At 43.5% G+C, this 27,251-nt stretch overlaps 1 protein-coding gene across 1 annotated transcript in view; it reads right to left on the reverse strand.

The window, feature by feature from the left end:
* The window catches only part of NEDD4L (NEDD4 like E3 ubiquitin protein ligase), a 284,464-nt gene extending 257,528 nt beyond the window's left edge, over positions 1-26,936 (reverse strand). The window contains exon 1 of the mRNA XM_063295785.1: positions 26,693-26,936. Within this exon, the coding sequence (XP_063151855.1) occupies positions 26,693-26,740 (48 nt within the window). The 5' untranslated portion in view covers positions 26,741-26,936. The remainder of the gene's footprint in view (positions 1-26,692) is intronic.
* Positions 26,937-27,251: the final 315 nt, after the last annotated feature.

Genomic DNA, 27,251 nt, shown 5'->3' on the forward strand with positions numbered 1-27,251 from the left:
TTGCTCTCCAGTGCAAGCCACTATTACCAAAAGTCTCCTAGAAAAGAAACTCCCCTATAAATCAGAAAAAGATATTACAGAAAGGAAAACACATTCCAGTTAAAGATAGGAGTATCTGCCTCCCGAACAGGCTTTTCATTGCAAAATGTTCCTCTTACTGAAACTGAGACTAGCTGCTATTGGATTCCAGTGTTAATCTGGAAAAACAGGGTCACCCAAGAATGTGGGGGGGAGTTTAAATTAGCATTAAAAGGCAAAACTAATCTCTGATTATGGCTGTTTTATAAATGCCTATGGACTACTCTCCTTGACCACCAGCTATTCAGCTGAAGTCAGGAAGACTAAAGGGAGACAGCTGCATAATTCAAGGTGCTGGTTGTCACCTTTAAAGCCCTTCATGGTTTAGGACTGGGTTACTTACAGGACTGTCTCTCCCCAGTTGTCTCTACCAGTCCTACCCAATCTGGCAGGAAGGGCACGCTTTGGGTACCACTGGCTAGGGAGTGTTGGCTGATGGGGCCCAGAAGGAGAGCTTTTTCTGCCGTGGCACCTGCCCTTTGGAACATCATCCCCTGAGATTAGATTGGCCCCATCCCTGTTGACCTTTCGTAAAGCCTTGAAGACCTGGTTTTGTTCCTCCAAGGTGGCACATCTGTGGTTCAGAAAACAAGTCTATAATTCAGCTACTGTTTTACTCACATGCTGAACACGACAGGGTGAGTGTTTACGTTCAACAATAAAAACCACATTGCTGGAGTTACAGGTGTTGTTCTGTTTAGTGTAATAAATTCTGCCCATCCCATGTTCTCCACTGCGACTGTCTCCCAGAGATAAAACACTTCAGTTCACAAGGATGCAGGCAAGGCTGACCCAGCTGTGGTGTAGAATGTATTGAGTGTTATGGACGGCAGCTCTACAGCTGATTACGTTCTATGTTTTTTAATAGGGTTTTACCGTATGGTTTGATATGTTCTTTTGGTTGCTTTTATTCGTATTTTGCTTATTGTCTTTTGGTGTTGTTTTAACCGTTGTGAGCCCAGAGTCGCATATGTGAGATGGGCGGCTATAAAAATTTAATGAATAAATAAATAAATTTTTTGAATACTGTTCTCACTGTTCATCTGCATAAATTTGGTGGCTGGGGATATGCTTCTACAGGAAGCTTGCTAGTAGATTTGGAGGAACCAGCATAGGGTAATAAACACACTCTAGTTGGCAGTAGCATCTAGCCCCTTTGGCTGAGCTCAAAGAAAGCTAAGCAGGGAAATGCCAAATCACCTCCATACTGCGGCTGAGTGAGCCACATGCCCATATCCTTGTAGTCATCATGTTGGGCTTGACTGGAGAAACGAAAATGAGAAAAAAGAGGTCTGAATCCAAAGAATTTAAAAACAAAAACAAGGAAGAAGAGAGGAATGAAGTTAATAAGAAGCTATATCTAAGTATTGGGATTACACATACTTTAGCTCAAGTATAAGAAGAAACTGACAGCCGAGTAATGTGGGCTGCTCCCCAGCACAGCAGTAACTTAAGGAGTGTTGGTTTGGGCAGTTTCTCTCCATCCCTACAAGTGCTGATGGAGTTAATCTGGCAAATTCCATACATAGTGTGGCCATCACTTCTCTCCCTAAAGGGTCCTGTCTCTGCAGACTTGGAGAATGAGTGTGAGTTGGGGGACATCTTGAGGAAGTGTAAACCACACAGCGGGTCTGATCAAGAATGAGAATGAGAAGTTTTTACTAGTAGTGCATGTTCATCTCAAATAGAAGGCCACCCCTGGAGAGAAGCCATGACTGATATTTAAAAAATAAAAAACTAATACCAAAAGAACACCACCCCCAGATATCTTGGGAAGGAGAAGTTTAAAAACAACTCAAAGCAATGAGGGCTTTTCACGCCAGACATTTGGAATTCCTGGAAACGGGAAACCTAGGCAGAAAAATAAAGGTGGGCAGAAAGATCACTGGTTGCAGTTAGGAATGTTGGCTGCCAATTCTCCCTTGGATCCCAACCAAAACAAGCATAGAACTAAAAATCCCAAAAATTAACCACCCCTGGCTGCAATTCATCATCTCTACTAATCAGGCCTAATCTTCTCCAAGAGCTTCATAAAGGCCTTTTGTGTTCCCTGCAAAGGTTGCCTCTCGCTCTGCACTACTTTTCTGACTCTATTGAGCAACAGAAGAACAGAAGATCTAAAAAACCAAAATTGGCACAAAAGATGCCTTCCTGGTCCTTCTCACAACTCAGCAGAGCTAACTTTGGATGAATAATAGGGCTCACAGAAACTGTATTTGCTGGAGTTACAGGAGCTGGAAAGGGTGCACGTGAGCAAAATGATTACAGGTGGTCCTCACTCAATGACCATTCATTTAGTGATGGTTCAGATTTACGACGGTGCTGAAAAAACTGATTTACAATTGGTGCTCACACTTACGACCATCACAGCATCCCCACAGTTACGTGAACACAATTTGGGCACTTGGCAACTGGTTCCTATTTATGACTGTCACAGCATCCCATGGTCACATGGTCACCATTTGCAACCTTTCCAGCTGGCTTCTGGCAAGCAAAATCAGTGGGGAACTGCATGATTCACTTAAGGACCACATGGTTCCCTTAACAACTGCAGTGATTCTCTTAATGACCACTGCAAAAAGGTCGTAAAATCGGGTCAGATTCGCTTAATGACTGCTTCGCTTAGCAACCAAAATTCTGGTCTCAGTTGTGGTTGCTAAGTGAGGATTACCTGTAGGGGGTTAAAGCAGATTTTCTATGAGTTTTCTGGGGGCTTTTTACCTTAAAGCAAAGGCATGTAAGAAAAATGTAAAAGCATGTATTGGATGGGAACAGAGATGGTAGAACGTGGGGTTATCCATGAACATTACTCGCCAGGAGAGAAGAAAGTACTTGGTGACACAGTGCAAGTTAAACTACAGAATTTGCTGCAAATGCAGAGATGGTTCCCAATTTATTCAGTCTTAGATGCTAGACCAGTATTTTGCAACCTTGGCAACTTTAAAATGTATGGATTTTGACTCCCAGAATTCCCTAGCCAGCCATGCTGGCTGGGGAATTCTGGGAGTCGAAGTCCACACATCTTAAAGTTGCCATGGTTGAGAGACACTGTGCTGGACAAATTTAGGGAGAACCAGACTCTCACAGGCTATGAGTCTCACTGACCATTAGCTATCTTCTGAATCAGAGGAAGAATGACCTGAAAATGCAGAGCTTTCTCTTGGAGCTTCCAGAACGAATCTGGTGGCTCACCGAGTGACACAGAATAGACCATTCTTAATCTGGCTTGAGCTAGAATTCAAACTAATTGGCCTTCCCCCCATTTAGATGGAATGGCATGGATGTTTGCCATCTATTATTCTGGCACCACTGCAGAGAGGAAAGAATGCCACCTTGAGTTTTCTACCCGTAACCATGAACTATTGTTTGATATTCAGCCCAAAGAGTTTCCATACTGGCTGTACAAGAGGGAATTCACGACTGATTTTCCACAGTCAAATCGTGATCTGATTTTCCACTGAACCTTGCTTTATTTTTCGTGTTTGAACAGATCCATCCATTCAATCAGTTCCCCTGAAATCACTGAGGAGTACTTTATTAGCTGCCTACCTAAGATGTTAGCAGCCTCCGTTTCCACCTTGGTTATGTGGAGGAAGAAGACAATCCCTCTTGTACAGCCAGTGTGGAAACTTTTAGGGCCACCCAGATGTGGGTTGTAAAAATCTAGGCAATTGCTAAACATCCGCAAAGAGGTCCGGGTAGGCCTGGTAGCCCTGGGGTGCCTGAAACGAGAGAGCACTTTTATCAAACTAACACCTTAGTTGAAATGCCTTCCTATTCAGAAGCATCAGGATGATGGTAGAGAGAACACTCAGTTCATCCTCCATCCACTAATTGCTTCTTCACCTGTTCCATATCCTTGGTCATCTCTGTCCACAAAGGCCGGTTGTTAAATGAAAGGCTAGGCTAAATCCTCCAGAAAATAAGTGTTTACCTAAGCCCCACATGTACTGAATAGGGTCAAGCCCCATAACTTTCCATTTATTCCTCTTTAGGAGAAAAGGAAAAAAAATCATCACATCACAGCCACAGAGGGAAAAACAATGCTGAAAATAGAATGGTGTGTTTACAAAACTGTACCTTGACATTTATCATTATAGATACGTATATATAACATTAGGCTGAGGTTGCTTAGCAGCATTCTCAAGCTCCCTGAAACACGCAGAGAAACCACCTTCCCCCCCCACCCCCACCACCAAAATCAAATGCAGCAGTTAGCCGAGCATAAGCCACTATAAATAAAAATGCATGCTCATCACAGTTCCTCATCCAAGGTTTAAAAGTATTTAAACTATTATACTTGCTGAGGTATGGATCTATTGTTCATCCTTACCAGGCCTAAGCTTTCAATACAGATCAGTTGTTTTCAGAAAAGAAAGAAATACTAGCCCTTTGTCAAGAAGGAAACGTGGCCAAATGTTACATTTGAAGAGGACGTGTGGGGAACGATGAGTGTGAAATCTTCTTCCTGTTCACCCACTTGTGTTGGCATTGGCAACTAGAGGTAAAAAGTAGGGCTTGGTGAAAAGGAAAGTGGGCAAGCCGGTTTCTCTTGGCCACTGCTAAGCCACCATTTCATTTTCCTACAGTGCTCAAACACAGGAAAGCACTGTGGGAAGTTGAACTGATGTCCGCCAGAAACTACAAATAGAGGTGTTGGGGGGACAGGTGGAAAAATGGGGGGAGTTCCTCAACCCTGTTTTTCCCTCCTGAAGGCTTCCCTCCTCCCCTTGGAATAATGGAAATTTTCTGGAACATAATGGAAAAAACAAAGCTCCAATGAACTATTGTTATCCTTTGGAATGAATCAATGCTTTATAGAACAAGGTTTTAGTCACTCATAATGCATAGGCTGAAAATTAAAAAAAAAAAACCTGTCTCCAGTATTAAAAATCGAGGACTCCTGAGAATCTTGAAGTTCTCAAAGAATCATAGAAAATGTGAGTTGGAATGAACTTTATAATCATCTAGTCCAGTGTTTCTCAACCTTGGCCACTTTAAGCTGTGGGGAATTCTGGGAGCTGAAGTCCACACAGCTTAAAGTGGCCAAGGTTGAGAAATACTGATTTAGTCCAACCCTCTGCTCAGTGCGGGAATCCACTAAATCATCTCTAATAAGTGGCCATTTAAGCCTGTTTGAAAACCAAGAGCTTCACTGCTTAACAGCTCTTACCATCAGAAAATTGCTTCTAATATTCAGCCTGAAGCTCCTTTCTTTTAATTTCAAGCTGCTGGTCTTCATCTTGTTCTCAGTTTAAACCGAGAGCAGGTCCATCTCCTCTTTTGCTTGACAGTATCTCTAATATTTCTAGACTGCTGTCATATCTCCCCTTAGCCTTTTCCTCTGCAAGCTAAGTGTATTAAGTTCTTCTATCTGTTCCTCACAAGACTCTGTTTCCAGACTCCTTACCATCCTGGAAGCTTTCCTTGAAACCCATCCAAGCTTCTACACAACCCTTTCAAAGTGCAGTGCCCAGAACTAGACACAGTATTCCTAATATTCAGAGTTTTCTAACCAGCACAAGGTACAAAGGAATAATTGCCTCTTGGGATCTGGATTCAATGTTTTGTTAATGCATTCCCAGATTGTATTGGCCTTTTGAACTCCTGCAACACACAGTTTGCTCGTGTTAAAGCTGTGGTTCACCGGTACTCCTAGATACTTCTCAGCGTTGTTACAGTTCTGGGAACTGTCATCCAAACATTGGGTTTTTTTTAATCCGTTCAAGCGTGTCCGATTCTCGGAGACTGCCTGGACAAGTCCCTGCAGCTTTCTTGGCAAGGTTTTTCAAAAGTGGTTTGCCATTGCCTGCTTCCTAGGGCTGAGAGAGACTGACTGGCCCAAGGTCACCCAGCTGGCTTTGTGCCTCAGGTAGGACTAGAACTCACGGTGTCCCAGTTTCCAGCCTGGTGCCTTAACCTCACTACACCAAATTGACCCTCCCATATAATGGTGATAGGGAGCTGAAAATGATACTGGATCAAACTCAGATTAGAAGACAGCTGCATAAACGAACACTTTACTGTATACCGCAACTATGTGGCTTGCAATAGACAAATGCTGATTAGTCATTAAAACAGCTTTTAAAAGTAAGCCTTTGTAAAAATGCAGAATTACCATGCTTCAGAGACAACCACAAACTAGTAATTTTGTTATTATGTCACAGCAAGAGAATAGGCACTTTCATACACAATCACTTGCATCCTTGACACAATTTTGCCATTTGCTTGTTATGCACGTGCAACTAAAGGAGATGCTCCTTGGCACAAGCTGGAAATCTTGATCAAAGACTTAATGGCTCCAGATTATCATCTTCAAGCCAAGGTTTACTCTACTTTAGAAGCAGAGGGAAGAGAAAACAAGATACACATACAAATATGCACAGAACCTAGTCTACGAACAATTTATAAAGTACAAAGTGAGTTCATCAGGCAGGTGAGAAGTGAACCTTCCTTTATATCTGACATCTCTGAGCTGGCAAATTGTGGGGACGAGCAAGACAATAACTTGGGCAATATCACTCAGGGAAGGGTTTTGGAACAGGAAGAAGCTCTCAACTTCTATTTTAGTCTAATCTCTGCAGTGACTTATCCATCCATCTCTTGGAATTATCTGACTGATTACACCATCAAGTCAGTGTTGACTATTAGCAACCACATCAACAGATTTTCCCCAAGAAGATTTGTCTCCAACCAAGCCCTTCAGCTCTTCCAGTGGTGCACCACTGCTGCTGCATTTCTTGGAAGAGCCAACAATATCATTTCTGTAGGTCCATCATAAAACTCTTGTGCCCAATTCAGAGGTATCTACAGAGGGAGGTCAAGGGGAGCGAATGACATCAGTGTTGCATCATAGGCTCTACCCCTTTGACCATGCATCGTGATGTGCATGCATATACGTTGTGTTGGGACGACACTGTTTTTGTCATTCTGAGTTGGATCCTGCAAATGCCTCTGGAACAATTGGAATATGGATTAGTGTCTCTCAGCTTCCTTAGTGACCTTTTTTAGACTTTTAGACCACCCGTTTTAGTCTTTTTATCTGTATGGCACATTAGAAATATTATATAAAAGTAAGAAAGTCCCAGCAGATTTTGTTCCTTTTCTCCGCAACGTAGCTATGATTCCCTACTAGCTACCCTCTAGATGTGCTGGGGAATCCTGAAAGATATAATCCCAACCCATTCTGAGTGCACAGCAAGGGTGGGGAAGCTGATCTGCTGCAGAGGTATGTGCTTTCTGAAAATTTTTGAATCAGAAAATGTTCCTATGTAAATGAATATGATTCTAGTTTATGACATTCATCTCAATACTCATAGTTTGCACAAGTATTGGGGCTACATTATTTGATGAGAAAAAATATATATCTAGCCTACTTCGTGATATATTCAAAGAAACTAGATACTTTAATGTGTGGAAAAAATTATTTTTACTGAGATGTTGGAAACGTTAGGATCCCTGAAAAAATTATAGGCTTCAGAAGACATAAGTTAAATCTCCAGGGCCGAAAAAGACACAGCGTCCAGTGTCTTTTTGGTTTCTCCGTTTTTCAGAATAATCACCTAGAAAGCAAACATCCTACAGTGCTGAAACTGCCAAGTGGAAAATGACCCCAGAAAATTTTCCAGCCCACATGAGAGTTAGAATGCATTAAAATGAGAACATGGTAGCAAACACTATTCTTATGTTAGACCAGTGTTTCTCAACCTTGGCAACTTTAAGATGCGTGGACTTCAACTCCCAGAATTCTTGGCTGGGGAATTCTGGAAATTGAAGTCCAGGCATCTTAAAGTTGCCAAGGTTGAGAAACACTGTGTTTGATTAAAAGAAGGCAGCCTGTAGCCCTCCAGAACCAGCTAAGCTCTTCTGTGTATTCTTTAGACACTGGAGATTTAACTTACGTCTTCTGAAGCCTATAATTCTTTCAGGGATCCTAAGTTTCTCTATTTCTGGAAACTCACTACATGGTGATTTTCCTCCTGAAGTTGTTTGGTTGGTTCTTTGAGTAGACAGGAAGAACTAGCAGAAAATAAAGACCTATGATGCTGTCAAGGTAACGCATGCTATATGCCAGCAAATTTGGAAAACACAAGAATGGCCATCAGATTGGAAAACATCAACTTATATCCCCATACCAAAAAAGGGGAACACTAAAGAATGTTCAAACTATCCAACAGTGGCACTCATTTCACATGCCAGTAAGGTAATGCTCAAGATCCTGCAAGGTAGACTTCAGCAATTCATGGAGCGAGAATTGCCAGATGTACAAGCTGGGTTTAGAAAAGGCAGAGGAACTAGAGACCAAATTGCCAATATCCGCTGGATAATGGAAAAAGCCAGGGAGTTTCAGAAAAACATCTATTTCTGTTTTATTGACTATTCTAAAGCCTTTGACTGTGTGGACCAGAACAAATTGTGGCAAGTTCTTAGTGGTATGGGGATACCAAGTCATCTTGTCTGCCTCCTGAAGAATCTGTATAACGACCAAGTAGCAACAGTAAGAACAGACCACGGAACAACGGACTGGTTTAAGATTGGGAAAGGAGTATGACAGGGCTGTAAACTCTCACCCTACCTATTCAACTTGTACGCGGAACACATCATGTGACACGCTGGGCTTGAGGAACCCAAGGCTGGAGTTAAAATCGCTGGAAGAAACATTAACAATCTCAGATATGCAGATGATACCACTTTGATGGCTGAAAGCGAAGAGGAACTGAGGAGCCTTATGATGAAGGTGAAAGAAGAAAGTGCAAAAGCTGGCTTGCAGCTAAACCTCAAAAAAACCAAGATTATGGCAACCAGCTTGATTGATAACTGGCAAATAGAGGGAGAAAACGTAGAAGCAGTGAAAGACTTTGTATTTCTAGGTGTGAAGATTACTGCAGATGCTGACTGCAGTCAGGAAATCAGAAGACATTTAATCCTTGGAAGAAGAGCAATGACAAATCTTGATAAAATAGTTAAGAGCAGAGACATCACACTGACAACAAAGGCCCGCATAGTTAAAGCAATGGTGTTCCCTGTAGTAACATATGGCTGCGAGAGCTGGACCATAAGGAAGGCTGAGAGAAGGAAGATCAATGCTTTGGAACTGTGGTGTTGGAGGAAAATTCTGAGTGTGCCTTGGACTGCAAGAAGATCAAACCAGTCCATACTCCAGGAAATAAAGCCAGACTGCTTACTTGAGGGAATGATATTAAAGGCAAAACTGAAATACTTTGGCCACATCATGAGAAGACAGGACACCCTGGAGAAGATGCTGATGCTAGGGAGAGTGGAAGGCAAAAGGAAGAGGGGCCAACCAAGGGCAAGATGGATGGATGATATTCTAGAGGTGATGGATTCGTCCCTGGGGGAGCTGGAGGTGTTGACGACCGACAGGAAGCTCTGGCGTGGGCTGGTCCATGAAGTCACGAAGAGTTGGAAGCGACTGAACAAATAAACAACAACATGGTGGCAGGTCCCTCAGCTTGCTTGCTCTCATACTGCAAATTCCACACCTCTTCTCTTCCTCTTTTTGAGGGGCCCTTGGTCAGGCTGTCTGGAATCCTCATCTTTCTTGCCCTACTTCCAGTTGGCTTCAACAATTCTGCTGTGTATTACATCATACACCAAATAACAAAGCTGGGTTTATATAACATGCTAAGCCACAAAATATTGTCCAAGGTTGACACTGATCAAGTTTAACAGCAACCCTAAACAAGCGTGAGAGCCAGTTTGGTGTAGTGGTGAAGGCACCAGGCTAGAAACCGGGAGACCAGGAGTTCTAGTCCCGCCTTAGGCACAAAGCCAGCTGAGTGACCTTGGGCCAGTCACTCCCTCTCAGCCTCAGGAAGGACGCAATGGCAAACCACTTCCAAAATCTTGCCAAAAAAAGCTACAGGGACAGCAGTCGCCAGGAGTCAACACTGACTCAAAGGAACCAAAAAAAAAAAAAAAACCTTTGTGAATGCAACCAAAAGGATACCTCAATTTACTAATGGAAGAAGGATTTCAACAATCTTCAATGGTGCCTCCAAAAAACGATTTTTCCTAACTTGAATCCAGAATAGGTATGAAACTTAATATACACAGAAAGTGTGTCAGGTGTACGCTCTCCCAACTACGACTCAGAATTAAATCACAAAGCTCCAGTCTTTATATGGCTTAATTAAATTCCCATGCTAGGTCTTGGCAAAAGTTTCAAAGACACAGTTCAGACAATAAAGACCTTCATTGCAAACAAGAAGGTAGCCAAAGAAACCAGGTGACTGCCACTAACTGTATGGGTCTACAAGTGCCCCTCGTACCCACAGTGGTTCAAACCCATAGCTTTATCTTTCCACTCTTCCCACAAGCAAATGCAGGATACCTGGAGCCTCAAAGCTGAGCAGCTGTTAAGCATTTCTGTAACCGCCAGCTCTGGGCACAGAACCCCTGGCTCTTATTTCTGACACCCAGTGTTAGAAGGATTTTTTCCCCCACTCCTGTCCATGACAGCTCTTCTAGGCAGGTTCCACTGGGGACAGGGCCGGGTAAGAAATCAATACTGCATTTCCTTTTAATAATTAAATTTTACACTTTCTATTATAGGAGTTCTCAAACTTTCCAATACTGCAAGCAAATGCAAATGGTCCACCCAAGCAAAGTAAGAAACCACTGACAGTGCTCCTGGTTGCCTGCACATCCATCCATCCATCCATCTACCCTCCCACCAGTTAGCCATGACTCCCCAGTTTGAGAACTTCTGCTTTAGGCTACTGGGTACATTACTCTTGCAAATTGGGGCTGAAAAGATGCAAAATATAAGACGTGGCAGAGATGGGCTGAGAGAGGAAAAAAGAGGCTGTCGTTTCTACAGTAGCTGTTGCCTGAACAAAGCCATTAAAGCTAACCCTTTAACCAAACATTTAGGTTACTAAATACCAACCAACCTTAGAATGGCAGCTTTACTTCATTTCACTTGGCAGACCAGCATTGTTTCCACACTCAAGACTCAGTTGCTGGATACACCCAGGCGTCTATTTAACAGTGCCATCTTGTGGGACCCAGGGAGGATGCCTTCTCTATTGTAATGCCTGCCCTCTGGAATACTATATTCCCTGAGATTTGTTCAGCCCTGATCCTTCTGCAAGACTTGGAAGACCTGGATGTTCCCTCGGAGTTAGGATCTGGAGGATGAGCGAGCCCATCAACGTGATTCTGTGTCGTGCTACAGTTTGAGCTAGGTTTATCCCTGGCTGCCATTATTTTATTATTAATTTGTTGCTTTCTTCAATGTCTTTGGTTTGGGTTTTTAACTGTGTGCTCACCAGCCAAAATCTTTAGTACGAAATGGGTGGCCATATAAACTTATATAACAAACAAATAATCAAAGCTTCAGTGTATACTTTGCATCCTAATGTCTGGCAATAAAATAGCCATTTCTCATAGGCATGGGGTGTTTTGGTTTGGTTTGGTTTGGTTGGTTTGTTTTCTGTTTCCCCTGTTTTAAAAAAATCGCAGCAAATACATTAAGCTTCTGTAATAAGAAATATACCGTATGCATTTCCATACACAACACGCTATCCCCCAAAGCAAGAAACACAGAAGGAAAAACTTCAGTCCTGATCTCCTGATGGAAAAACACCCCTCCCTACAGCCTCAAACCAAAACAATAAAAGAAAGAAAGAAAATCATCTTGCAATCTCCAGGTTGCCAAGGCTGATTACCCTTTACTAACTCTGGCTCATCAAATAAATTTCAGTGGACTGTTTCTCACAGCAAACTAATCCAAGATCCACTGGTTTACAGACCACAATGGCTTGGTTCCTGGTATCTCTCAAATTCAAAACCACCCTCTTTGTGGTGCATGTGTTGGAAGACTCAAAACACAACAGCTTCCCTGGCACCAAGGCAGAGATTCATGGGTGCTGAAGCAACCTCAGATGCCACACAGAGATGCCAAGTTCATACAGACTCTGAGATCTGCAAACATGTCCATGTAGTCAATAGCCTCAGTTTATGAAACCCATTTCCCCTTTCCCAAACTTGCCACTCTACAACCCTTGCACTGAGGGAGACTTAGCCCACCCACCAGACATCCTACAGAGCTGGTTCACAGTTGACCACAGCAGGCAGAACAGATGGACCTCTGGCTTCACTTGCTTTGTGCACCTCTACATTCAAGGAGAAGAACTGAAAGCCTCATGTCAACTCCAAGGCACAGAGCCTGCCTCAAAAAGAACTGAACCGTGACAAACTATGTTATTTAGATCCCTTCCTCATTTCTATCTGACACTAAGAATCAGACAAGAAGCTAACACTCACAAATTAATACACAAGCCAATTCCATGCATGTCCACACAGGGTGCGTGAAGGCACTGGCATAAATACCAGGGTTCTGGGCCTGGCTTATAATGCCAGCTGAGTCACAAAGTAAATCAAGAGATTAACAAATTCCATAATGTAATTTACCTGAACTGTCAGCCTGATTCTCCAGTCTATGATACAAAGAATAAAGATGGGTAGTAATACCAGAGTGGGCAGCCTTTTCACAGACCATGGCATTTACAGATGCCGACAAATGGAAACCCCAAATACAAATTTTAAAAAGTAAAAAAGTGATCTTACCAGATCACCAATCACACAGGAAACCTCTCTGCTAAAAATCTCGCAAATTTTCTCCTGAAATTGTGTGAAACTTCATGCAAAAACAATGACATCGCATAAAATTTGTCTGTAATTTAGGGATTCTGAAAATGCCACCCAGAGGAGATGACCATACCATGAGACAGGCAGATGTGCCCTGGAATGGGTCAACAGGAGGATTATACTGGCATGCTATGAATACTTATGGTGTACTACCACAACATGGGTGAGCACACCAGTTTTGCACCATGCAAAAATGCATCCAAGGTAGATCAGAAAAGAAACAATTAGGTACCATGTAGTTATGTTTCCAGTTAAGGAGTAGTTGGTCCAGAGGCAGCTGGGTGTGCAAAGAGGGTGGCCGGCACCATCGCCAAGTTGCTTTATCTGGCCTAGAATCAGTTTAGAATTGGTTGAGGCCTAAAATGAATTAAATACATAAATCTGGCGGAGCTTGAAACCCTTAGCCGCATGCATCTAGGGCAGGGTGAAGGCCAGCCCCTTCTTCTGCCTCTACATCTGTGGACCCCCTGCACAGCCTTATCACTGGGTTGAGATGTGGGCAGAGATGTAGATCACATGGTTTCAGGGTGCTGCCATCAAGCCGCTGAACAGGGACGTGGCTGAGGAACTGCTGGGCAAAGCCATTGTCTCTGGGGTGGGGTGGGGTTGTGCATCTTCTTGGAATACTTGCACCAGAGCACCAACAACAAGAAGGAAGATGAACTGGACAGATCTCCTGGGCCTGCAGGAGCATGTGATGGAGTTCAGTCTGACTGTGAAGAATTTGCATGCACAGCTGCAGATGAACTGAGTGCTAGTGGGGGTCTACCCCTCCTCCAAGAAGTAACATCCTGCTGCCTCCCAGAACAGTGCCCATGGTGCACTTCCAAGTATGGGTTTCCCAGGCTATGGTCCAGGGAGAGCTATGAACATTCCTTCACATACAGAAATGTTAGGACTTGGGGTGCCATGATGTACTACAGTCCACCTCAAGCTGAATTACTTGGCCTTTTCCTAGAATGTAAATGCTGGATCGATTTTAAAAAGAGGAGAAAGAGAAAATCTCTCCCTCTCTCTCTCTCTCAGAATTATAATGCACATTCTTTTTCTCCCTCTCAATTAAATTCATTTATTGATTTAATAGGTTAAATCATTATGGCACAATTGCTAGTGTTCACTTTCCCTTGGGGAAAAAAAAAAGGTAAAAATGCTACATCTGGTAGGCACAGCGTATTTTGGGTAACATGACCAACCCTCTTGTTTCTCTTTCAATTTTTAGACAGCCACTCAAAATGTTTTGGGGATGAGAAAAGTTCAAAGACCAAATATGCAGGTATAATACCCTTGTATCAGCTGTTAATGTGCTTCCATGGATTGGAAAGTCTTACACAATTCTTCCAGAAAAATGCCAAAGGACAGATCAGTAGTAGACAGTCCTTAGCTTCTCTCTAAATACTTCTCCGCATGTCACTGACAATCTCATTTAAAACATGGAAGGCTCTGAAAAGATGGTGCCCACAGCAGGTTGAAGTCAATACGAGTACACTAAGAGCCGCCTTAACCAGGTCAGACTACTGTCTATCTAATCCAGTTGTCTGTTGGAAGTAACTCCCCAGGACATTAAATACAGATCTTCCACATCAACAGCTACCCAAGTCTCTTTCTGAATTCAGAGCACATGTTCCTATAGCTAAGAAAACAATGACCAGATTCACATTTTATGCTAAGCCAAAGCAGGCTTTTTCTGTTTGGAGCTTGGTGTGGCTTATACAGCATGGCTTATGGCAGCATTTCTCAACCTTAGCAACTTTAAGATGAGTGGACTTCCAACTCCCAGAACTCCCCACCCAACCAACTCTGGGAGTTGAAGTCCACCCATCTTAAAGTTGCTAAGGTTGAGAAACACTGGGTTATGGCTTTGCATGTTGTGTGAAGCTTGTCAATTGTGTTTTATTCAGCAACCCATGGCTTAATGTATGAGCCAGCTCAATCTCTGAAGCATGCCAAGACCCAGAGGCTTCCACTCTGTCAAAATGCTATGGATTGGCAGCATACCTTCTGGAAGGTTGATGCCACCATACGTGTTTCAGGCTTCCAAATCTGAAGGGCCCTGCTCACATAAGTGAAGATGAATCATATTCTGTATTTTTCTGCTCATTTTGAAGCAAGCATCTTACCTTTCTAGTGTTATCCAACCTAGTACTGCAAAAAATTCTACTAACGTTAACTCACCAAAATGATGATGATAACAACCATTTTTAAAATTTATTTATTCAATGTATATAGCCACCCATCTCACATTCGTGACTCTGGGCGGCTCACAGAATTAAAAATAACAAAGCACATACAAATAAATAACAAAAGCAATAACCAAAACCATTAAAAACTAGTTAAAATAATCAACCACAAAACATAAAATGCAGGAGAGTGCCAGCCAGTAGCTCACAAACAATACAGCCATCCTACAGGCTCCCTACTTCCACGGGATTCCCAATAGCAAACAACTAGTCCTCCTGTCCATATCTATCAATATTTATTGTTTTGTGATTAAGGGATAGTTTGGGAAACGGCCAACTTTTTCATGTTATACGTATTTTGCTTCTTGGTCCCGTTTTGAAGCAAGATGTAGGAAAAGACACTGACCAGGTACAGGTCTGATAAACACACATGGTAGAGCACACGGTTTGTAGAAAAAGAAGTTCAAAATTCAATTGCTGACACCTGCAGGATAGGCTGGGATTAAGATTGTGGAAGGATGCTGCTCTGCAGAAGAAAAACCACAAAGCTTGATGGATCAGTGATCTAACTTAGTCATAAGGAAGTTCCTTATGCTCTGATGACCACAATATGTGCATCTTTCAGTACAACAGGGATACATGAAGGCAACAAGGTTGGTGTGTATTGGTCAAAGTCCTAGAAAGGAATATGATGAGCATGGGGCATGGAGTTGGCATTACTGCACTGGTGTCATTCCACAGAATCCTAGAGTTGGAAGGGGGTCATTAAGAAGATCTAATCTACCCACCAACTCCATGCAAGAATCCAAATTATAGGATCCTTGACAGGTTTCTATCCAGTCTGTGTCTGAACACATTCAGTGAAGCAGATCTTGCCACTCTTTGGAGAACTAGTTTTGCCACTGAGCCACTCTTACTCTTAGGAAAATTAATGTGTGCTTTGTGTTACTACTGAATCATTCATAATATGGTTCCTTCTCCTTGTACAATGGAAACGTTCATGCAAGGCCAGAGATGACCATGTAGTACAATGATTATAGGCATCATGTCACTCAGAGGCTACTTCAAGGTAAACCTGTAGCACAACATAAAGGCTAATCCTCCCTGTTCACAGGGGCTTTTTCAAAGAACTGGAAAGTCACACTGCAAATCTTTTGTGCTTGCAAAATTTACTCTAAGTTTAGGATTTCCACTGCACAGAAGTGATTGCCTGCCCTGCTTCAGAGTTACTCAGTGGATTGATAATTGGAGGAAACAAGACTATGGATATAGATCAACCTGGTGCTCTCCAGACTATGAATGGCCAAACTCTCAGCCTGAAGGACAGCAGTCCAGAACAGGCTAGATTAGATAAACCAACATTTTGATTTGGCAGGGCTTCTCTGTACCTTGTCCAAAGTAAAATTCAACACTGATTTGGTGGAAGGGACCTATATGGGGTATCCCCACACTGTTCTGGGGAACATCCATCTTTATCAACACTCCAGTGCCAAACTCCTTAACACAGAGATGGCTAATATGTGCTGTGTAGATATTGCTTTACTACAATTCTCAATATTTCTCATCTGTCTGAGCCCATGAATTGGTAGCACTTACGAAGATGCTTTTGGTACTGTGTTCTGATATTATAGGATGCTTCTGCAAAGACAGAACAGCTTCCCTCCAATCTGGTGCCAATTCTAGTGCACAAGTTGCAACAGGCTGGAGAAGCCCACAGCTAGACCATTACATCCTCACCTAAGAATAGGCCATAGAAGAACAAACTCAGGAAATTCAAATGGAGAACAGCTTTATTGAACCTTTCATAATTCAAGGGTTACAGAATCAGTTACAGTGGATATAGAAAGTCTACACACCCCTGTTAAAATGCCAGGTTTTCAAGATGTAAAAAAAGTCAGACCAAGATAAATCACTTCAGAATGTTTTCCACCTTTAGTATAACATACAAGCTGTACAATTCAACTGAAAAACAAAAGAACCTTTTAGGGCAAAAAAATAAAAATAAAAAACTAGAATGTGCACACCCTTAAACTAATACTTTGTTGAAGCACCTTTTGATTTTATGACAGCGTTCAGTCTTTTGGGGTAGGAGTCTATCAGCATGGCACATCTTGCCTTGGGAGTCGTTGCCCACTCTTCCTTGCAGGAGCACTCCAAATCTGTCAGATTGCGAGGGCATCTCCTGGGCACAGCCCTCTTCAGGTCACCCCACAGATTTTCAATTGGATTCAGGTCCGGGCCCTGGCTGGGCCATTCCAAAACTTCGGACTTCTTCTGGTGAAGCCATTCTTTTGCTGATTTGGAGGTATGCTATGGGTCATTGTCATGCTGGGAGGTGAACTTCCTTTTCATCTTCAGCATTTTAGCAGAGGCCTGAAGGTTTTGTGCCAAAATTGACTGATATGTGGAACGGTGCATAATTCCCTCCACCTTGAGTAAAGCCCCAGTTCCAGCTGAAGAAAAACAGCCCCAAAGCATAATGCTGCCACCACCTTGCTTCACTGAGGGCGTGGTGTACTTTTGGTGATGCGCAGTCTTGTTTTTGCACCAAACATACTTTTTGGAATTATGGCCAAAAAGTTTAGCCTTGGTCTCATCAGACCACAACACATTTTCCCACATGTTTCTGTCAGACTTGATGTGGGTTTTTGCAAAATGTAGCCAGGCTTTTTTTGGTAAGAAAAGGCTTCCATCTTGCCACCCTACCCCACAGCCCAGACCTATGAAGAATATGGGAGGTTGTTGTCACATGTAGTACACAACCAGTACTTGCCAGAAATTCCTGCAGCTCCTTCAGTGTTGCTGTAGGCCACCTGGCAGCCTCTCGGACCAGTTTTCTTCTTGTTTTTTCATCAATTTTGGAGGGACGTCCAGTTCTTGGTGATGTCACTGTTGTGCCATATTTTCTCCACTTGTTGATGACTGTCTTCACTGTGTTCCATGGTACATCCAATGCCTTGGAAATTTTTTTGTACCCTACTCCTGACTGATAACTTCCAACAATGAGATCCCTTTGATGCTTTGTAAGCTCTTTGCAGACCATGGCTTTTGCTGTAAGAGGCAACTGAGTAAATGTCAGAAAAATCCTACTGGAACAGCTCAACTTTATATGGGCTTGATCAGAGTCACTTTGATGGCAGGTGTGCACTGACTACTATTTAACATCAGTCTGAATGTGACTGGTTAATTCTGAACACAGCCACATCGCTACTTATAAGAGGGTGTGTACATTTATGCAACCACATTATTCTAGTTGTTTTATTTTTCCCCCCTAAAAGATTTCAGTTTGTTTTTCAATTGAATTGTACAGCTTATATGTTATATTAAAGGTGAAAAAAAATCTGAAGTGATTTATCTTGGTCTGATTTTTTTACATCTCAAAAACCTGGCATTTTAACAGGGGTGTGTAGATGTTTTACAGTATATCCAATGTAAGCTTGACTGCTGAAGGAACAAAGTGTTCAGCTAATTCAGTGTCAAGATCCACGAGACATTTTGGCTGATCATCAGGTTACCAAACACCTATAGGATTTCATTTCAAGCATTTTGGGAAGGAACTAACAGTGGCAAGAAATACCAGACTTCTACCTAAAAAAAGCAACCAACTATGGCAAATGTAGTAGACCAAGCAGTAGAATGCTCTGACACTAATAATCTGTGTGACTACCAGAATTATTCTTTGTTAAATTTAAACCCTGCCTTTCCTCCAAGAGAACAAGGCAACTTCCATAGGGATCTCCATTTTACTCCCACAGAGCAACCTTGTGAGGTAGAGATTGAGACACAACCAGCCTAAACTCACCCAGTGACTTTCCATGGCTGAGAGTGGACACAAATCTGTTTTTTTCCATCCTTGTCCAAACATCTTAACCACTACCAGCTGTCACAAAAAGAAAGCAGGCTTTAGGGTAAGTGACAATAGATGTTATGGAAGAAGCAGAGATTCCAGAAGATGTTGTTTCCTTGAGACAGTGCTGATCCGCTTGCTATTTTTCATTTGGCCTACAAAATTAATTTTCATTTGGAATTAGCTGGTGCATACAGGGGATGAGAACCTGCGCAGCTGATTTCATTCCATCTTCATCCCGATTCTGTAAGGCTTTCTCTCTTCTCCTGATTTATGCACAGGAAAACATTTTGTATCATAAACCACATTACTGAACGAAGCAAGTCTCACCCACATATAGATGCAGGCACACACACAGTCTTTCAATCTGGTTGGAACAAAATGGCACAGCTGCTAAACTGCAACAAAGATTCCTCCATTCAGGAAAAATACCCTTTGAATGTTATGTGTATGCCTATCAAACTTAATTCTGGGATGCTGAGAAGATACCACAAAGATCTGTGTATTAGTACAAGCAAATTCAATTAACTGTCAGCCATACTTGTACACCTTCTTCCTCTTAAGGATCTCTGGGCCACATGTTTGAGACGTTTCCTTATTTCAGCCTCACATAACAATGAAGCAACAGCAGCCAAAAATAACAGGCTCAAGATGTTATGAATTTCTGGGGGAATTTCTAAGCTCTGCTTGTCACTTTCACATGCTTTCTCTTGGGTTCAGTCTATTAGATTTATGTCTGGTCTGTGCATAACAAAGATTACTTGCACGTAGCTCTTGCTATTACCATATTTTACAGGATGGGTTGGGAATGCAGAGTTTTCCCAATGTTGCTGAACAGCAGCTCTCTGGCTATGCTGGCTGAATCTGCCAGCTGGTGCTGGTCGGCAACCCCAAGACGACCACAAGTTCTTCAGGTCTGTTTAGGTCAACTCTAGGAAACATCCAAGCTCCCAAGAATGACTTTCAATATTTCTTTCAAACTTTGGGGGCAGGAGCATACAATTTTGTATGGGCCAAAATCACTCATTCATTCACTCGCACAGCAGCTAATACCAGTAAAACAATAAAATTATACATTTTATATACACAGTAAAATGTAAAATCAATACAGCGTAACACTATGAACCCAAGCAGGTCGATTCCCCCTCTTCCAGATGTTCTACAGAAGGGTTGTTTTCATCAACTCCCAAAATGCCATTAGGTAGGAGTTAACCTGGCCACAGGCAGGAACCTATTCCATAAAATTTGGGCTACAACCAAAAAACATTGTCTTAACCTCTCAAACTCGGGGACCACTAACAGGTTTTGTAGGGAGCAAGTACCAAACAGGTCAACTGCACATGAAGAAGGTGGTCCCTCTGCCTTCTATATGGGGCTTTATAGGTTAAAACCCGCACTCTGAATTTCACTTGGAATCTATTGTTAGCCAGTGCAGGCCCACAACCAAGATGTCACATTATTACAGTGATGTTCTTTTGCCAAAACATGAACTGCTTCCTTCTGAGCCAACTGCAGCTTCCAAATGTTCTTTGAAGGCAGACTGTTGGGCTGTATTTGTGATATAAAGCTGTGTATCATCAGCATACACAATGAAAAAGTACCTCCTCCAGTAGTTTAATGTAGATATTAAAAAGCAGGGGGAAGAGTATTGAACCCTGGGGTACTTACTGGGCTGACCTTTCCCCTTCCACTGACTGCAGCCTGCTCAGGTAGGAGTGGAACACAGCGAGTTCGAAGATTCAAGGAGGATACTGTGGCTGGTAGTAGTGAATGCTGCTGAGAAGACTACAGGAACAAAAAGGGTGCATCTGCCCCCCATATCCAGGGAACAACAGAGCGACCAACCCCATGCCTGTGCCTGACTGCAGACTGAAAGGGGTCTAGATAATCCACTTCTTCACTCTACAGTTGACCTCCTACCACCTTCTCGACAAACTTCCTCAAAGATGGAAGGCTGGAGACAGGGCAATACTCATCCAAAACAGGGTCCAGAAGGACTCTTGAGGGGGACACCACTGTTTCTTTCAAGGAGACTGGCATTCCCCACCCCTCATTCCTCAGAGAGGCACCATCTCCTGGCTTATCTCCATCACAGCCTTCCAAAGGAGCTATAAGGGGTATGGCTTTAACCCCATGGGGCAGAGGTCATGTCAGATACTTGCCCTGGAGGACAGACACTTCCAAAAGCATGTGAGGCTCAGACAAGAAAGAAGAAAGAAGAAGCCAGTACAAAAAATATATTTGACAAATTATCCACAATGATTTGTCCTGAAATCACCCAATTCTCATAGGGATTCCAGGACCTGCCAAGATAATTAAAAAGTTGCTGATTTAGACTTCAAGCAGAAAGACTATGTCATATATTTTCCTACCAATTTTTACCACTGCTATCTTAAAAAAAAGCAAGTTACATGGGGAAATAAGCAAAAGAACAGCAGTAGGCTATTTTGCTATGGTCAATCTTTCCCAATATCTTGTTTTCTGGCTGTGATATATGGAATTCTAGAATTGAATCCCATTGTATCTGGAACATACCTTATGTAAGAATGTTGGCCTATGCAGTAACATACACTCAACCAGCAGATTACTGTTTTTAATGCCTTTATTGTTGTAGTTTCCAACTTTCTAAGTCTTGTGGCCCCTCCTTTTTTTGCCCGTAAGGGTGCCCAAGACTTGGCTGCTCTTATGAAGGACGATCTACACCTATTGTACAGAATTATCTCAAGCAAAGGCTGATAAGGCAGGTTTTCTTTCACATCATGTACTCATTTCACCTCTGGCAAACATCCCTCCATATAAACATATCCCATTCATAACACAGAAGGAAACTGCACTCCTTTACAGAGGCCATAAATCATCTCTGGTGCCACCAACTGCCTTGTCAGCTTGGAGGACCTCACCTCCTTGCTTTAAAATGCTGGCAGACAGGAGGATTCACCGAGCGCCTCTTGATGCCAATAGATTCTAAACTGAGTTCTCTTAAAGTTCCCAAGAATCAAAGCTGCCATTCCTAGACCAGAAGACTGATCTTAGAAAGGCTGTTGAAAAAAAAGTGTAGCTGTCTACTGGCTCCTGCTTATGCAACAGAAGAGGACTTATTTTAGGCTGTGTTCATCATCTGCAGAAGGAAGAACAAGGTCCAAGAAAGCTAAAAATAATATCGCTGATCACAACAAACTAAGAAATGTGAAAATGGGCTCCCTGATCAAAAAAAAAAAAAGCTTGAAGATAGTGGTTCACATAACCAACTATGGGGCACCAAACTATGCAACTCACTTAAACCTCTTACAAGCATCCCTGAAGAGTGGGTGCAACAAACAAGTTCAGCTGCAAATGGCTGATCATTAAACTGAGGATAAATGACTTGGGGAAGAACGGAATGAGCTTTCACTTGTTAACAACAATCCCACTGATATCCATGGGAAATACCAACAAGTAAGCCTGAATAAAGAACGTGGCCTTCACATTCTTTGTGATTCAGATCTAGTCACATGCAAAGCCAAAACATACTTCTGCTCAAGGTTTCCCTACTTCCCATGCTTTAGTAATAATTAGGAAGAATGGAATGGAGGTGTGGATGCAAAACAGTGTGGAGGTGAAAGAAACAGCTCCTTGCTTCGAAAACCTGCTTTTCAGAACTAGACGTTTCACTCGGCTTCCACTCAGAGATGAAGCAAAAAGACAGTCACTTCAACAAACAAGACTGTCCAATCCTCCTCCAGAGCTTGCCTTGGCAAAGAGGTCCCCAGATGTGCCGGTCTACAGTTCTCACACACCTTGATACAGTGCTTCTCAACCTTGGCAACTTTAAAGTAGGTGGACTTCAACACCCAGAATTCCCCAGCCAACACAGCCAGCATGGAGAATTCTGGGAGCTGAAGTCCACCTACCTTAAAGTTGCCAAGGTTGAGAAACGCTGCCTTGATAACTTAGAATTGTAAGCTGCCCAGAAGTGTCTGAATGGAAGCATAAATAAAATAATTGGTTATGCTGGCGATCACAGTACAAACCCAATGGAATCTACCTGTTTGCTTAGTCCATCTGCATAAGAGCAGGTCTTTGACGAGGAACATTCCTCCTTGTATGTACACTTTTGCCAAATCAAAATAAGTCATCCTTACTCTTTGGACATCACACTATTACACCACATTACACTGGTTTCAAGTCAAGTACCACTGACTTTTTCCCCAGGATTTCCACATTCTCATCCAAACGTATCTTCTAATGATTCCATTAAAATGCAGGACCAAGACTCAACAAGGACTGTTGTTATAGGTATATAAACCATTATGATCCTCCACTAGCAGCCAGCAACAGATGTCCTGACAAGCAGGAACCACGCTGAGACGAGGAGTAAGTCTCTAGTGTTTTATTACTGCTACGGTAGACAGAAAATCCTACCAAACTGAAGAAGCGTGAGAAAACCCATGCAGATAAACCCCAAAAGTCAAGGCAGGTCTGTTCTGTGTCTCTTTGAATGGCTGCTCAACTCCTCACTACTACACATGGATAGGGGCCCCCTCCTGCTCACCATCAGTGCTCATGACAACAGACACCTTAAATCAGCCTTTCTCAACTTTTTGACCCTGGAGGAACCCTTAAAATATTTTTCAGGCCTCAGGGAACCCCTGAACATTCAGGCTCACATATAGGCCAAAAGTCACAAAATTATTTATTTATTTTTTATCCCGCCTTTATTATTTTTACAAATAACTCAAGTTGGTGAACATACCTAATACTCCTTCCTCCTCCTATTTTCTCCACAACAACAACCCTGAGAGGTGAGTTGGGCTGAGAAAGAGTGACTGACCCAAGGTCACCCACCCGGCTTTCAGGCCTAAGGCAGGACTAGAACTCATAGTCTCCTCGTTTCTAGTCCAGCACCTTAACCACTAGACCAAACTGGCTCACATTTCGTTTCACTTTGTTTCATGTGTAGGCCTGTATATATGCATGAACAGTGTTCTTAAACTAAAGATAAAGAATAAAACTTACTTCTTTAATGTGAAATTGCCCAAATTTGAAATAATTTTTTAAATAAATCGTGATCTCCCAGGGAAGCCCTAGTGACCTCTCACAGAACCCTAGGGCTCCACGGAACCCTGGTTGAGAAACCCTGGCTTAAACCAGAGATTGATACATTCCATTGCTCCAGAGTTATTTTCTTCTTCTATGCTGACAAGGAGGAGGGAGCTGGGAAGCAGTCTTAGGAACCTCCAACTTTTTCACTCTCATAGCGAGGTCACTATCCCAGAAACAAAGAGAGAGTGTGCTCTAATGCCACACTACCCATAACAAAATAAATATATTTGGGTACCAGAAGTACAAACTGTGACAAACTCATCTTCAAAAAGTACCAATTTATATTTGACCCTGTTCAGGCACAAAAGGCTCTTGTACAATTTAACAGCTTGCAGTTTTATCTCCTGTGAATTTTATAGTGAATAACAAACAGCCAAAAAAATCTGGCTACAGCAGCAACCAAATGTTCTTACAACATTAGATAGGACAAGAAGCAATCTTTGGCCTTTGCTACACAGAAAAAGCTGATTTTACACAGCAAAACCTTTTTATGAATTGAGATTGGGTGATACCTTTACACATGCTCTCCTTGTTTCATATCAATTTCATGTTTGTCTCCAGAACTGTGAAAATATTATGTTGGCTGATCATTTCAGGTTTTTAAAATCACTATCAGATTTTACGAGTTAGACAAGGAACTAAACAGCAAGAATGAATTAATAACAACGCTGCCATAAGATCTAATCTGTCAGCTTCCCAGATAGCCTAACTATGGACTCCTACCCAAATCCTGTTTTTTGTTGACCTACTGTACACTGGGTTCACTTATTACCAAGTCAAAATGTAGTTTGTTTAGTTTGGGTAAGTCCAGACTATTGTCATCAATATAAACCATGGTTAAACAAATTGATTTAGTTCAATACACTATGCTTTAGATTTTAACCAGTGCATGCTACTTATCAGTTACTGATGTGTTTCTAAACAATCCAAAACAGAAAGATATGGTATTTTTAATCCAGTATGTGTGTGCTTTCAAAACCACCCTTAATAGCCTCTTCACATGCAACAATACTTACACACTGAAAAAAAGTGCATATATTAAGCAGAACACTGAACATTGGCAGATGTTGATGGGTTCATGTCTATCGCCTCTCCTTGGAAAGAGTGCCAAAAAAGCAAGCAATGGAAAGTAAAGAACGGATTCTCCCAGAAACACCCCACAAATCCTATCGATCAGTAAAGGGCAGAACCTGGGAAAGCACCTCATGATCTTTCTGTAGGCACATAAAGATGGATGGGTCCTCCTCTCAGCTCAGCTTATGTTTCTTGACTACTGCCTCCCTGTGCCAGCCTTCCTCCCTCCCACATGCCACTTTCCGAGCGGGGGGGTGAGGGTCCCTGTGCAATTCAACAAAGCTGCCTTCAGAGGTCTACCCAGCAAGCCTTGGCTTTGAGAAAGCAATCACTTCAACAGAATAATGGGGAGGCGATGCCCAAGACTTTAGGCTCTGCCATCCTCTCATCTCCCAGGCTCTGGCTCCCAATCAACTCTCAAAAAACTGGGACTTCTTTATTGTTTGTGGTTCCTATCTCAATTTCCATGTGAATCTGCCCCTTGGAGAAGAGGGTGGAGCTGGTGGCTCTCCTCTGAAGAGGTTCTATTTGAGCCACAGCACTGACCTGTCCACTGACACTTTCTAACAGCAAATATAAAAAAATTACTTCCAGCAAAAGACTCAGTATTCTAGGAAGTCTGTTCTGCAATGGTTTTAATCCTTTCCTGCAAATACACACCCAGGCACACAGAGGGAAATATGCTCATTATTTCTTTGCTATTCACTAGTGCACTAACCTTGCCACGGATATAAATTCCCAGGGTGGGGGGGAATGTCAAATATGCAAATGGTTTTCCCCAATTCCATCCAAAATGCAGGCGTTGTCCACTGGATGGCTATCTTTAATTGGGGGGGCGTGTATTGGAAGAGATGCAATTCCCCACCCATTCCTTTTTCCCATTCACCTGCCCCTTCAAGAGACAGCATCTGTTCTTTTCTCCCTTCATACTTTCCATTCTTAAGCCCCTTGGCTCGGAAAGGAAGCCGAACCTGTTATATTCGAAGGTCTTTAATTTCCACCTCTTCATCCTGGCCGCGTCTTAACGTTTAATCTTTATTTTATTTTTATTTTGCCTTGGAGAAGCAGATGCGTGCGCCAGGAGGACTGCTCACGGGCATACCTTCCCTGGAGGGGAACCCGCTCTGCACAGCCCTTCCCCGCTCCCGAGAGAGAGAGAGAGAGAGAGAGAGAGAGAGAGAGCGCGAGAGAGAAGGAAGGAAGGAAGGAAGGAAGGAAGGAAGGAAGGAAGGAAGGAAGGAAGGAAGGAAGGAAGGAAGGAAGGAAGGAAGGAAGAAAAGGAAGGAAGGAAGGAAGGAAGAAGAAAGAAAGAAAGAAAGAAAGAAAGAAAGAAAGAAAGAAAGAAAGAAAGAAAGAAAGAAAGAAAGAAAGAAAGAAAGAAAGAAAGAAAGAAAGAAAGCTTTCCCTTCCCACCGACTTGGTCTCCCGCAGTTCGGGCAGTCTGCTTTAACAGAGACCGCCCGAGCGCTCTGGGAAGCTCGGAAAGCCCACGCCCTGCGCGCCGGGGGCTTTGGGGAGAAAGGGGGTGGGACCCCCAGTCGCGCGGCGGACACCCATCCCTCCATCCTCCATCCCTCCCGCCGCCGGCAATCCCGCTCGCCCCCCCGCACGGACCAGCACCCCCTCCCCGCGCGGCGGGGACTTCCCCGTTCAGCGAGCCGGAGGAAGGAAGGAGGGAGGGAGGGAGACGGGGGAGCCGAGGTCTCCATCGCGCCCAGCGCAGCGGCCGCCCCCCCCCCTTTCGCGACGCCGGACTTACTTCTTCTTCCGAAAGTCCGTATACCGGCTCGACCACACCGGCCGCCATGGGTGCGGAGGCTGCAGCGGGGCGTCCCCCCGGGAGCGAGGCGAGAGGCTGCCCACAAAGCCCCGGAGGAGCGGCGGATCCCCGGGCAGCCGCGGCGCGCCGCCGAGAGGGAGTCGGGAGCTCCCCGAGAGGAAGCGAGCCGTGGAGCAGTCGGCAAATTCCAGTGGAGGAAGCGGGGACCCGCCTTCCTCCCCGCTCCAGAACCGCGGGGAGCGCCGGCAGCGCCGCTTACCCTTCTGGCCGAGGCTGCCGGAGGAAGACCCCGCCGCCCGCCGCCGCCTCGGGGGCTGCAGCCGGAGGCTTCCGCCGCTGCTCCTTCCTGCTTGCACGGGGCGCCCGGGCTGCTGAGTTTGAGGCGGCCGCTGCACGCAGCCTTGCCCGCTGCACGCAACCGCCAGCGAGGGCTCGGCTTCCCCAAGGCTGGCGAAGGCGGCGTGGGGGGGAGCGGAGCCGCTGGCCGGGGCGGGGAGAAGACTGCGCGGCGCCCAATCGCAAACGGGCCCAATAATAG

The sequence above is a fragment of the Candoia aspera genome, chromosome 2 (assembly GCF_035149785.1).
Source record: "Candoia aspera isolate rCanAsp1 chromosome 2, rCanAsp1.hap2, whole genome shotgun sequence".
NCBI lineage: Eukaryota > Metazoa > Chordata > Lepidosauria > Squamata > Boidae > Candoia > Candoia aspera.